This window comes from Ursus maritimus, unplaced genomic scaffold (assembly GCF_017311325.1).
Source record: "Ursus maritimus isolate PB19 unplaced genomic scaffold, ASM1731132v1 scaffold_16, whole genome shotgun sequence".
Classification (NCBI taxonomy): Eukaryota; Metazoa; Chordata; class Mammalia; order Carnivora; family Ursidae; genus Ursus; species Ursus maritimus.
In genome coordinates, this window is record NW_024424008.1 from 24,423,893 (window position 1) to 24,437,641 (window position 13,749).

At 36.0% G+C, this 13,749-nt stretch overlaps 1 protein-coding gene across 1 annotated transcript in view; it reads right to left on the minus strand.

Annotated features, from left to right (window-relative positions):
- Positions 1-235: 235 nt before the first annotated feature.
- CNTN5 (contactin 5) overlaps positions 236-13,749 on the minus strand; it is a gene marked incomplete at its 5' end in the record, with an annotated part of 603,858 nt that continues 590,344 nt past the window's right edge. The window contains 2 exons of the mRNA XM_008688424.2: positions 236-339; positions 4,725-4,893. Coding sequence (XP_008686646.2) covers positions 236-339; positions 4,725-4,893 — 273 coding nt within the window. The remainder of the gene's footprint in view (positions 340-4,724; positions 4,894-13,749) is intronic.

The window sequence follows — 13,749 nt, forward strand, 5'->3', positions numbered from 1 at the left end:
CAAAAAATTCATTACATACAATCTGCATATTTTATTGGACCAAGAACTGTCCTCTCCATTTACACAACCAAAGAGAAACCTGATGGATAAGTAATATTCCCCCCAACCTCCTGAACCATGTGTAGTCCCAAGTTTTTAAATCTCATCTTTGTGTCTTGGGTCTCCACTTACACTACACTCTATTCACCGCTATTTTCAAGCTAAAGCAAAGCAAAGCAAGGTAAGTCTGCAGTTTTCACCAAGAGGTTGAGGGAATCATCAATGCCAAGAGCAATGTTACCGATGATGAAGATGGGGAGAGTGTGTGGAGGGTCGACTGGGCACTAGTGATTTTCCCACCTGTGAAAATAGAGAAGCATTAAATGGAGCAAATTATTTTGATTTTGCTGAAGATAGGAAAGAGTTGTTTCTGGGATGTAAGACAAAGGAGTGCAACATCGGTTTGTTTCTGTTGAGAGTGTGCTTTTAAAACAAGGTGTTGTATGGGGCTCCCAAAAATTATATGGAAGGCAGAATTCTATATGAATACTGTGTTAAAAGGCTATGTCACATCTAAAAAATACATCTACTCAGGAGATTTAGTGTAATTTTCACTAATGATGCACTGATGGAAAACATCCCAAATTCCAGGTATGAATGATAAGCTGATTTCTATAGCACATAGTTCAGGAAAGGGAGCAAGAATAATTAGCAAATTTTGTGGCAATAAGAATTCATAATTCAATTACTTCAGTCAATGTTTGAATTTGATAATAATAAAATTATTTAAATTATTTAATTTACTTATGGGTTCTCCATTTATTTGATTGTTTTGGTTGAACAGGCTTAAATTCTATATTCTCATACCAAACTTGCCAAAGGAAGAAGAGCCATCTTTCATTACTCTTACCTATACCCAGGAGAAATTCTTCCTTTTTGGGAACAAAATATTGTATGCAGTTAATGTATTAAGGTGGCTGTTTGATTAAACACACTGATCTGAACAGATTAGTTTGAAGTATTTTTGATAGCTCCACATAACAAGCTCCACACAAACTAAGTAATAACCTTAGGCTTAACTTCAGTTAATGGTTCCTCAAGTCAGAATTCTGAAGTAGCATCATCATGATCGATATTTAATGAATGCTTACTATATGCAATGCACTGTATTGAGGCCTTTATACATATTATCTTATTCAATCCTCACAACATTTCTATGAAGTAAGTACGGTTTTTATCTCCCTGTTGCAGATGAGGGAACTGGAGCTTAGATAATAGAACATGCTTCAAGTCATCAAGATGGGATTAGTAAAAACCAGATGCTCTTATGATTGGCCTTAATTAAAACCTTAATGATAGATTAATCATAAAATAAAGGTACCACCCAATTTTTGGGATCATCCTTCTGTCATGTTATCTTCTCTGGCAAGAGTTGAGTGTTAATGGAATCTGGTTGTGATTTTTGTCAGGGAAATAGTGTCCAAATTTTTTCTCCAGATGTTTATTTAAGAGCGGGGGGGGGGTGGCATTTGTTTGGTAAACACACACACAGCAGTGGCAAATCTTTCCTTTAAAAATTTTTATATCTAAGGCACTAATAGAACTTTAATCAACATATTGGAGAATGTAACATGCATTTCACCCTGTATAAAATGAATTATTGTGAAGTGCATGGCTGCACGTGAACTATAAGAAAGGCATGATGACAAAGCCTCACTGGAGTGGTATATGCATTCTTAATAAATAAAAACTGTGAAAACATCTTTTCTATTTATTTGAGAGTGGCTGAGTCCTTGTTAAATCAACTAACATGACACTTTTACAAAAACATCTCACTTTCAGAATGCTAAGTAGGGACTATATCTCAACTTTCACAAAAAAATCCACAAAGCAAAAACATTATTTTGGTAGAGCAAATCAAAACAAAACATAAACAACAACAACAACAACACTGAACTAAGTTCTAGTCTCAGCTGCAAAACCAACTAACTATTTCACTTGAGCAAGTCCTTGAACTTCTTAGGGCTTTTGTTTTTTGGAAAATGGTAAGAATGAAACCAATTATTGCTCATTTTCTATAGGTCTGAGATAGACAATATTATGAATTTCAATAAAACTCAGAAAATGGGTTGCACTAGCCATATTTTTTTTTAACTAAAACAAAAGTTGACAATTTGTTTTTCATGGAATAGAAGTGCAGTACAATGGGAGAATCAATGTCTTTATAAGTACTTTCAAACTTGGGGCTGATATTGTCCAGATGATATTTTACAATCTGGTTGTTTTAGAGTTGGGGAATCAGAGAATAATAGAATACTTAGAAGTTTGCTGAAAGGGTAAAATAAGATAATATATGAAAAATACCTAATGTAATGCCAAGAATATGATCAGGGGTCAGTAAATGCTCATTGTATTGTTGTTTTTAGAAATTTGAGTCTTATGATGCAAGCAGAAATTTGTCATCTTTTTCACTTTTCAGAAATAATCTTTAGTCTTTCAAGGCACTCTTGAAGATTTAACACCCACATCTGACCAGTTCAGTTGTAGTAATCAATGTAGAGATATTATTACCTCTCTTGCTCTTGAAGCTATACTTTTATAAATGAATCATAAAGTGTATTAAGCTTTAATGAGGCCACAATGTATTTAATTCTTAGGTCTTTTCACCTGAATTTTTGAAAAATGTCAGATTTCCTATATCTTATATTTGTTATTTTTAACTTTTCATTTTGAAATAATTTTAGATGCAACAAAAGTTGTAAAAATAGAGCAAAGAATTCATCCAGTTTCCTTAAATGTTTGTTTCCTCATTGTTGTGTTAGTATTCTCTCTATAAATACATACATTTTTCCTGAGCCATTTGAAAGTAAGTTGCAGACATGATATACATTTACCCCTAAATAATGTATAGTTTCTAAAAATAAGACATTTTCTTATATATCCACTCCACAATTTTTTTAAGAAAAGTAAATTATTAATATATATATGTTATCTAATCTACAGACATTATTCAAATTTTATCAACTGTCCCAATAATATCCTTTATTTCATCTTGTATTTTCATGTAAGAATTTACTCATCAAATATTATGTAAATAGCTTTTCCTCAAAGTTTCAGTCTAATTATTTTCTTCCTTATATTTTCCTTCTATCCCACTTTGTGGCATCAAAAAAGATCATATGCAATGCCCCTGGTCTTAATCCAAATTGATAAATATGTTGAATGCAACAAAGCCACATGCAGAGTCCTATATGATATCACTGGATACTTCCCTTTAGGCTGACAATTCTGCTTGAGAGTGATTACTCAATAAATAATGCTCATAATTGCCCATTAATTAAAAGACATTAAACATTTTTTATTCAAGGATTTAGGGAAAATTGCCTAATATTTTCTTAATGAAAGACGTGCATACTTTATTAAATCTTTTGGTTTTTTTTTTTTTACTACCTCAATAAAATGGTTACTCATTTCTAAATTTATAAAATTTCTCTTCCTTTAATTTCCTTGCTGGTGTAATAATGACAGTAGTGGTGAAGATATATGGCCTTGGAGACAAGCATGCTTGGGTCCAAATCCTGGTTCTTCCACTTAGTGTGATCTTAGGCAAGTTACTTAAATTTTCTCTGTAAAATATTAATAATGCCATTACCCCATATAATTATTAGTAAGACTAAATAAGATGATGTATAAGACTGATGACCGGGGGCGCCTGGGTGGCTCAGTCGTTAAGTGTCTGCCTTTGGCTCAGGGTGTGGTCCCGGCATTCTGGGATTGAGCCCCGCATCAGGCTTCTTCTCTGGGAGCCTGCTTCTTCCTCTCCCACTCCCCATGCTTGTGTTCCCTGTCTCACTGGCTGTCTCTCTCTGTCAAATAAATAAATAAATAAAATCTTAAAAAAAAAAAAAAGACTGATGACCAGTCCTAACACATAATAAGGGCTCAGTAAAAGCTAGAAATTATTAATACTGCTAATAAAAACAATGAGGCACAAATAAGTCCCAGTGATCTAATGTATAGCATCGTGATTATAGTTAATAAGACTGTAGTACACACTTGAAAGTTGCTAAGGGAGTAAATTTTAAATATTCTCACTACAAAAAGAAATGGCAGTTATGTGATGTGATGAAGGTGTTAGCTAATGCTATGGTCGTAATAATTTTGCAGTTATAAGTGTATCAAATTAACAAGTTGTATACCTTAAACCTACAAAATGTTACATGTCAATTATATCTCAATAAACCTGGAAAAGAACAAAAAATGATACTTAATGGAATTAACAATTTATTTTGAAATCAATAAATATGATCTAAGTTTAATTTTAAAAGGCATTTCTTTTAAGCTTTTCTGAACCTCATTCTCCATTATCTAGTGATAAAAGTAACCAAGGTAATAGAGAAATAGGTATGTTAAATAGTGCACTGGCAGTTTAAAAGCAATATTGCAAAACCCAAATGACCAGCAAGGCACTGCTTGAGACCAGGATAGGCAAGGGAATTTCAAAAATAAGGACATTCTAATGAACCATTCTAATGAAAAATCCTTTCTAGATTTGTAGAAATTCTGCAATTATGGACATAACGCCATTGTTCTTATTAATTGGAGGATGGCATGGAAATCGGAGTGAGAAATGAGACCCTTCCAAAGTTTTCATCCATGGAATCCATCATATTAATTTTGGTGAGGTTTACACTATTTAACATTGTTGGTGGTCATCACATTAAGCCTATTATGTCGAAACTTACCTGAATAGGATGGTACTCTGATTTGGGAACTAGCCGTCCCATCCCCTCCGTCGCTGTATGCTCGAACTTCAATAATATAGACTCCGGCATCTGGCAGTGGTACTACTGCTTGAGGTTTCTGTGTTTCAATAACTTGACTGTTGCTGTGGCCCTCTTGCCTATAAAAAACCTGGAAATAATAACAGAGATTTAAGCATATCATATTCAAATGAGGATTCCAAATCTTTATTGATTGACTACCATATGTCACATTTTGAGCTAAGGAAGCCTATGGCTTTGACAGATATGTAAGTAACTGCAATGTATGTGCTATATGCAGCAGTGGAAGTGTACATAAGATGCTATGGAAATATGGAAGAGAGAGTTTAATTCTGTCTGTGGGTTAGGAAAGGCTTTTCAGAGGAGGTGACACATGAGCTATGTATCTGAAGATGAGTAGAGTTTGCCAGTTGGAGAAAGGGATGAGAATTCTAGGAAAAGGTAAGAGAAAATGAAAAAATACACCTAAGCAATAAGAAACTATAACATTAGGGTACGGAACAGACAGAAGACATACGGGGATGGTGATACATGAGACTAGAGCAGTAGGTAGTGAGGAGGCATATCTCTACAGTCTTTTATTGGTTATTGAAATGAATAGTATCCTGAGGGAATACTCATAGCTGTCATCTTCAAATTCAAAGGACTAAAGAGAATAGTTTGTTAACTATATCAACAATAAATATTTAACAATGTAGGAAATCACTGAAAAGTTAAAATTTTAGTGTTTCTATTTACTTCTGTGAACTGGCATTTGGATACTTTGGATAGTAAAGTTAAGTCTTTTTGACACCTGTCCCTAGTACTAGAATAGAACATGTATCCATAGGAAATGGTTTTAGAATTACAAATTAGGACACAGAGTTATCCTGGAGTGCCAGGGTGGCTCAGTTGGTTAAGCATCTGTCTTCGGCTCAGGTCACGATCCTAGGGTCCTGGGATTGAGTCCCGTATCAGGCTCCTTGCTCAGCGGGGAACCTGATTCTCCCTAAGCCTGCCGCTCCCCTTGCTTGTGCTCTCTCTCTCTCTCTCAAATAAATAAATAAAAAGCATTTTAAGAAGGACATAGAATTTTCCTGTTTACATATCAGAAAGCAAAGATCATAGGACTTATGCAATTTATACAAGATCATGTGGCTCGTTAGGGAAGAAATTGCCTTAGAAGGTTAGTATTCTGAAGATAAGTTGTTTCTACTTACAGATCTGGATTCAAAACAATCTCCTACAAACAAAATAAAACAAAATACAATCTCCATATTTCTGTCTGGGCAAATCTGGTCGCATTATAAGACCTGGTGCGTGGTAAACTTAAGAGAAAGCTACTTCTGTTGCCATCATTGCTCATTGTCAATAGTCAGTATTTCAATGGTATCATAAAAGATGCTTTAGGGAGGGGCGCCTGGGTGGCACAGCGGCTAAGCGTCTACCTTGGGCTCAGGGCGTGATCCTGGCGTTATGGGATCAAGCCCCACATCAGGCTCTTCCACTATGAGCCTTCTTCTTCCTCTCCCACTCCCCCTGCTTGTGTTCCCTCTCTCGCTGGCTCTCTCTATCTCTGTCGAATAAATAAATATAATCTTAAAAAAAAAAGATGCTTTAGGGAGCTAGATAAAAATTTATAATTTTTTCTTATAAAAATGTGTTTTGAGCTTTCACTAACCTATATAGAGGGGGAAAAAAAAACTTTAGTAGAGCAATCTTGTCATATATTGAAGTCTGCCTGTACTTGATCCTCCCTTTTGTGTTCTGATAATAAATGGTCCCTCCATTTCACTTTCTTTATCTTTCACATATTTAAATTTACTTCAGGGTCTCAGGAGAGAAGTAGCTTCTCTCTAAAAGTATTTAGCATGTGCAATAATTATATGTACTTATAGGAAAGGAAGCCATAGCCTCAATGTAGTTGCAAAGTGATAAGAGTATAATCAAATATTTATTGGGCATATCATGTGGGCCAGGCACAGTGCTATATATTGGAGACTCATAACAGAACAAGACCACATGGTTCCTGCCCTCATGGCACTTACAATATAATAGTGGGGACAGATGCCAATGCAGTGAAGTGTGATATATACTGCAATAAGAAATGTATTTAGTGATATAGCAATGCACAGAGTGGTACTTGGTCAAGATTTGGGGAATCAGAAACATTTCTCAGAACATGCCCATAGCAGGTCCCTTCAGCTTAAAAAATGACAATTGTATCAGAATTTATGATTCTTATGTTGACTGTAGCAGTATCATGAGTGAGACTTCTGATCATCCACATGAGGTAATTAGAAAGCAAATTTATGGCAATGGGGAAGTACATAAATTGGTGAGGATTGGCAGGGGAGTGACTATTTTAGAGGACATTGTTATTATGGTTCAGTAAATTACAATTCTTATGACAAAGAAAATGTAGCTAGTAATGCATATCTAATGTTGCTGTAAAATTCAGAGTTGAAGAAAAATGTGTGGATCAGTTGAGATTTAGAAACAAAAGGTAAAAGCATGAAAAATACCAGTCAATGGTAGCAAAGGGAGTTTGAGATTAAATGTGGCTTTTACCAGTACATCCAGGGAGATGTGATGTTATGAGTCAGTAAGTGGGTATACTAAGTGAAAAAATACATTAAATTAATGGTTATTCTTAGGTGTCTGAAAGAATCTCGGCTCATTTTAAAATCCTGATTTCATAAAGATGAATGAAAATGAGAAAACGGAGAAGCTTAAGTAGTTATCAAGACATGTCAGAAATAGTTATTGACAATAAGGAGTCCATGGAGTACTTTGAAAATCTGGACATTTACAGAATGGCGGTTGTGATGACAGCTATCTTTAGGCATACAGGAAATTGTATTTTCAAGACTATCCTCAAATCCTACTTAACAAGCTCAGAAGAGTGAGTTATCCAAAGAAGTGATTCTAAACAAAAAATTAATGTGGTACTGTTGTTCTGAAAGACATGATCTGGAGATGGCTAGTCAATATGTATGATGGTAAGACAATAATGGTGTGAGTAGGCTCAAAGATATAACAATAAATTTTTGCTTTTTTTTACCCATGAGTGCCCCTGAGAAGGATGGATCCTATTAAAGGTAGGCCTATTCAGCAGCTGAGCATCTTGGGAATAGTCAACAGGGACATCCACTCTTCACAATAGAAGGTGAGGAATCTGAAGCCCCAGTGGTGATGGGAGGGTGAGAAATCAGCAAGATGATAGAAGCAAGATGAAAAGAAATTGGGGAAGCATAAGTACCAGTGAGAAGCCACTGACTGGAGGATGGCCAAAAGCGCTTTTAAGAACAGGACTTCCTATGGGCAATTTTCAGGTATTTGCTTGTATGGTGTGCTTTTCACTCTACATGCTCCTGCCAACATTTCTCTCAAGGCTGCTTTCTACAGGTATATATTTGTTATTATATAAGCCATTTTTGTTTTATTTTTAAAAGTATTTTATTATAAAAAATTTCAAGCATAATCACATGCAAAAGAATAGTATAACATTATATATGAGTCTTTTTAATTTGTGGGTACCACAAGAAAAAGGCTGAATCTCATATATGGAGTAAATATAAGAGGAAGGAACAGCTGCAAGATACAGGAAATCAAGATTAGAATGGTCAATGACATTAAGCTCCCTCGAGAAGCTGGATAAATATAGAGGTGGTCTTCAGAATTCTGTAGGGTGTGGAATAAAATATCATCCCAAGTGTACATGTATCTCAGGAGTCTGGAAGGTCCTGATATCTAAGTTGAATAAATACACAAAAAACTACATTGATGGAACACTTAATAACCAGTAAAGTTTGAGCCTGATTTTCCCCCTACTCTCTCCAGGTATGTAAACAGGCAGAAAGTAGAGGCGAGGGGGGAAGATCTATGGAGAAAGGGTATATCTAGGAAAGGAAACTTTCTAGTCGTAGCCCAGAAAACAAAACCATTATTATTATTATTATTATTATTATTATTATTACTATTATTTTAGTATGTAGCCTGAGATCCTTGTCCTGAATTCCTTCTGACTCTTCGTTTTTTTTTTCTGAATGGACAAAAGTTTCTCTTAGTGAGGAAGGAGATATTTGCACAAGTGAAAGTATAGCTCCCAGGTGTTTAATATTTATTTTCCCTTTCACTTGGGCTTAAATCTACATGAGAACAATAAGGTGGAGATAAGATGGTTGTTTTATTTTATAATCTTGGTAAACTTCTTTCATAATATAAAGAAAAAATTTCTCCATTCTCAAGATTATTAGGGAGAATTATGGCTGAATATGCTTTAGTCCACAGCTTTGTTATTGGCCTTGGTATTTCCTTAGGAATGCCCATACAGATGTGCCAAAATTAGTTAAAGACTCGAAATACAGACTCCTTACTAGAGGAGTTATAAAAATAACATTTTCTTCATTGAAAAGCATTTATTTGAGAAATATAAGAAATATAGAAAAATGTATTAAAGAAATATAAGAAAAGTATATTAAATTAGAAAAAATTAATTTGAAGTTTTTGCACCATTTTCCCAATCACTTACAAATAATACATTTAATACATTTAATACATTTAATACAAACAATACAAATAATACATTTCTGAATTGGGAAATATAAGAAAAGAAGAGAAAGAAATAATAATGGACCTGAAGAAGTTATAAATACACTAAGTAAACTCCAAATATGATTTAACTTTTCAAATGGGGAGTTATTTTATTTGCATGAGAATAATTTGTGGCCGTATCTTCAATCTTTTCCCAACATTTCTTGTGGTTCTTCAAGCTTCTATTTCTCTTACTTTTTAATGAAAGCTGTGATGTCTTGAAATTATTGCTATTAAATCTGGACTTGTTAAACAAAATCCCAAAAAGTTTAGGATCTCTTGGATGATCTCAAAAAGCAGTAAGAAATTTCACAACTAGGTAATACTTAACATTTATCTGAATAGATTTAATTTTAATATGTCTCCTCTGATACAACCACATATGGTTTGATTCCATCCATCCTTCTTCCACTATATTCTTGGTCATTTTTGAGGTCCCTGATAAGATTTATGATGAGGAGACCTCCCATCTTCTGAAACCTTGCATAAAATTTCTCATCATATCTTTCTTTGTTAACATTTTGTCCTTATATATGTTGACACTTCAATCTCTGAAATTAAGTAAGTAAGTAAGTAAGTAAGTAAGATCCATGCTTCTTAGAAAATGGATTGGTTGAATGTCAAATTCCACTCTTTTATCTTATTATTTTATTATGTTTTTTTGTGGTTTATTTTTAAATAATGAGTTCAATCCTGTATTTAGTATTCTAACTATAAGAGTTGAGTTTATTATTTATGGACCAAATCTGGAGAAAAATCTAATTTTCTCCATGTTTATCACTTTTCAATCCTTTTCACAATCGGGAAAACTTCTAGATGAAGACTTCTCTGAATTCATCTACTTTGGACTTAATACAGGCTTAATACAAAAGGTGGAATACACAGAGTATTGACAGAGCTCTGTGCCATTGAGGACATCTGCATGGTGTTCACAAAGGAACCCGGTTAAGGCCTCTTTATAAACTCTTCAGATGGGGCAGTTGGGGATGGAGTTCTCCCAGTCTGGCAGTGTCTAAGAGAAGCTTCCTAGGTATTCCCTTTCTGGTGTGGAAGCTCTCTGAGAAGGACCTTCTCTGTCTCATTCGCTGTGGGAACGTCAGAGCCTAGAACACTCATTGGCACTTATCTCTCTATGCTTGTGGACAAGAATCCTGTCTTAGCCAACTTCTTCAGACTGATGCCCAGCACACATCCCAGGTCTTTCCTGATTCTCTCACCACTGTGGTCCGAAACTGGAGGAGAAACTCTCCTGGCTCTGCCTTTGTAGTGACAGGCTGGAGTGATTCTGCCTGAAAAATGATTCACCCATCCCCTGGGAAACTGCCACAGGCCTTTAGAATTAGGCTGTCTGTCTTATTTAGACAGGGCTTGCAACCCCGTCACCCTTAGTTAGGTGGGCACTCCTTTTCTCACTGCCCAGGTGAAGATGCAGCCCTGCACAGACCACTGCGCCTGACTGGCCTGGCCGGTGCTGAGTCCTCTGAGCCATGGCTTCCCCTGATACAGCTGGAGCTTAGCAAAGATAGATTATTATTTAACCCTAACAACCACATGAGGGGACAGGGAGACTCTACCCAAACAGGGTTGCCTGAATATCAGCGTGGCAGGCCCCTCCCCCAGAAGGCAAGCTGAAAAATCAAGAAGCCGACATCCCTAAGGTCCCTATAAAACAAGTGCACAATGCTTGGGTCCTGGTCAATAATTTGGGCTCTGAGCAACCCCACAACCTCTCCTCATCAGAATGACGAGGAGGAGAAATACCCCCCAGCAAAGAAAAGATAATGAGTCTGTGGCCTCTGCCACAGAACTGATGGATATGGATATAATTATCCATATCAAATTATCAGAAATGGAGTTCAGAGTAAAATGGTCACAATGATGTGTAGATTTGAAAAGAATATTAATGAAAATATTAACAAGAATATATAATCTCTAAGGGCGGAAATGAGAGTGAATGTGGCAAAAATTGAAAATGCTATGACTCAAATGCAGTCCAAACTAGATGCTCTGATGGCCAAGGTAAATGAGGCAGAAGAATGAATTAGTGAATTGGAGGATGGGTTGGTAGAAGAGAAAGTTAAAACAGAAACTCGGCTCAAAAAAATCCAATCTCAAGAATGTAGGTTACAGGAGATTACTGACTCAATGAAACGTCCCAATGTCAGAATCATCAGCATCCCCGAGGGGGTGGAGAAAGAGAAAGGTTTAGAAGAGATATTTGAACAAATCGTAGCTGAAAACTTCCTTAACCTAGCAAAGGAAACAAGCATTTGTGTCCAAGAGGCAGACAGGACCCCTTTCAAGTTCAACCATGACAAACCTACACCACGTGATGTCATAGTGCAATTCGCAAATATTAGATTCAAGGATACAGTATTGAAAGTGGCCAGGGTGAGGAAATTTCTCACGTACCGAGGCAAAAATATCAGAATTACATCAGACCTGTCTACACAGACCTGGAATGAGAGGAAGGTTTGGCGGGATATTTTTAAAGCTCTATCCGAGAGAAACATGCTGCCAAGGATCCTTTATCCAGCAAGGCTGTCATTCAGAATTGATGGAGAGATAAGGACCTTCCAGGATCACCAGACACCAACCAAATTCGTGACCATGAAACCAGCCCTACAGGAGATATTAAGGGGGGTTCTATAAAAGTAAAATGGCCCCAAGAGTGATACAGAATATAAATTTTTGCAATCTATAGAAACAAAGACTTTTCAGGCAACATGACATCATTAAAATCATATCTCTCAATAATCAGTCTCAATGTGAATGGCCTAAATATGCCCATAAAACACCACAGGGTTGCAGATTGGATAAAAAGATATGACCCATCCATCTGCAGTCTACAAGAGAATCATCTTGAACCTAAGGATACATCTAGACTGAAAGTGAAGGGATGGAAAACCATTTTTCATGCCAATGGACCTCAAAAGAAACCTGGGGTAGCAATTCTCATAACAGGCAGATTAGATTTTTAAGCTAAAGGCTGTAGTTAGGGATACAGAAGGACACTATATTATTCTTAAAGGATGTATCCAACAAGTGGATATGACAATTATAAATATCTATGCCCCCAACAGGGGAGCAACAAGATATACGAGCCAACTCTTAACCAGAATAAAGAGACAGATAGATAAAAATATGTTAATAGTAGGGGACCTCAACACTCCACTATCAGCAATAGACAGATCACCTAAGCAGAAAATCAACAAAGAAACAAGAGCTTTGAATGATATACTAGACCAGATGGACCTCGTAGATATATACAGAACACCACACCCCCAGAACAACAGAATACTCATTCTTTTCAAATGCACATGGAACGTTCTCCAGAAGAGACCATATATTGGGTCACAAAACAGGTCTCAAATGATACCAAAAGACTGAGATTATTACTGCATATTCTCAGACTACAGTGTGTTGAAATTGGAACTCAATCACAAGGAATAGTTTGGAAGAAACTCAAACACTTGGAAACTAAGAACCATCCTACTCAAGAATGATTGGGTAAACCAGGAAATTAAAAATCAATTTAAATAATTTATGGAGACCAACGAGAATGAAAACACAATGGTCCAAAACCTATGGGACACTGCAAAGGCAGTCCTGAGGGGAAAATACATAGCCATCCAAGCCTCACTCAAAAGAATAGAAAAATCTAAAATGCAGTTTTTATATTCTCACCTCAAGACCCTGCAGCTGGAACAGAAGAACAGGCCTAACCCACACACGAGAAAGCAGTTGATCAAGATTAGAGCAGAGATCAATGAATTAGAAACCAGGAGCACAGTAGAGCAGATCAACAGAACTAGAAGCTGGTTCTTTAAAAGAATAAATAAGATCACTAAGCCCCTGGCCAGACTTATTCAAAAGAATAGAGAAAGGACCCAAATTAATAAAATTATGAATGAAAGGGGAGAGATCACAACCAACACCAATGAAATAGGAAGGATCATTAGAAACTTTTATCAACAGCCTTATTGCAGTAAATTAGACCACCTGGAAGAAATGGATGCCTTTCTGGAAACCTATAAACTACCAAGACTGAAACAGGAAGAAATTGAATTTTTAAACAGACCAATTAATTATGAAGAGATTGAAGCAGTGATCAAAACCTTCCCCCAAAACAAGAGTCCAGGGCCTGATTGATTCCCCAGGGAATTCTAACATACATTCAAGGAAGAAATAATAGCTATTATCCTGAAGCTGTTTCAAAAAATAGAAACAGAAGGAAAACTACTAAACTCATTCTATGAGGCCAGTATTACCTTGATCTCCAAACCAGGCAAAGACCCCACCAAAAAGGAGAATTACAGACTGATAATCCTGATGAATATCAACACCAAGATTCTCAACAAGATCTTAGCTAATAGGATCCAGCAGTACATTAAAAGGATTATCCGTCAAG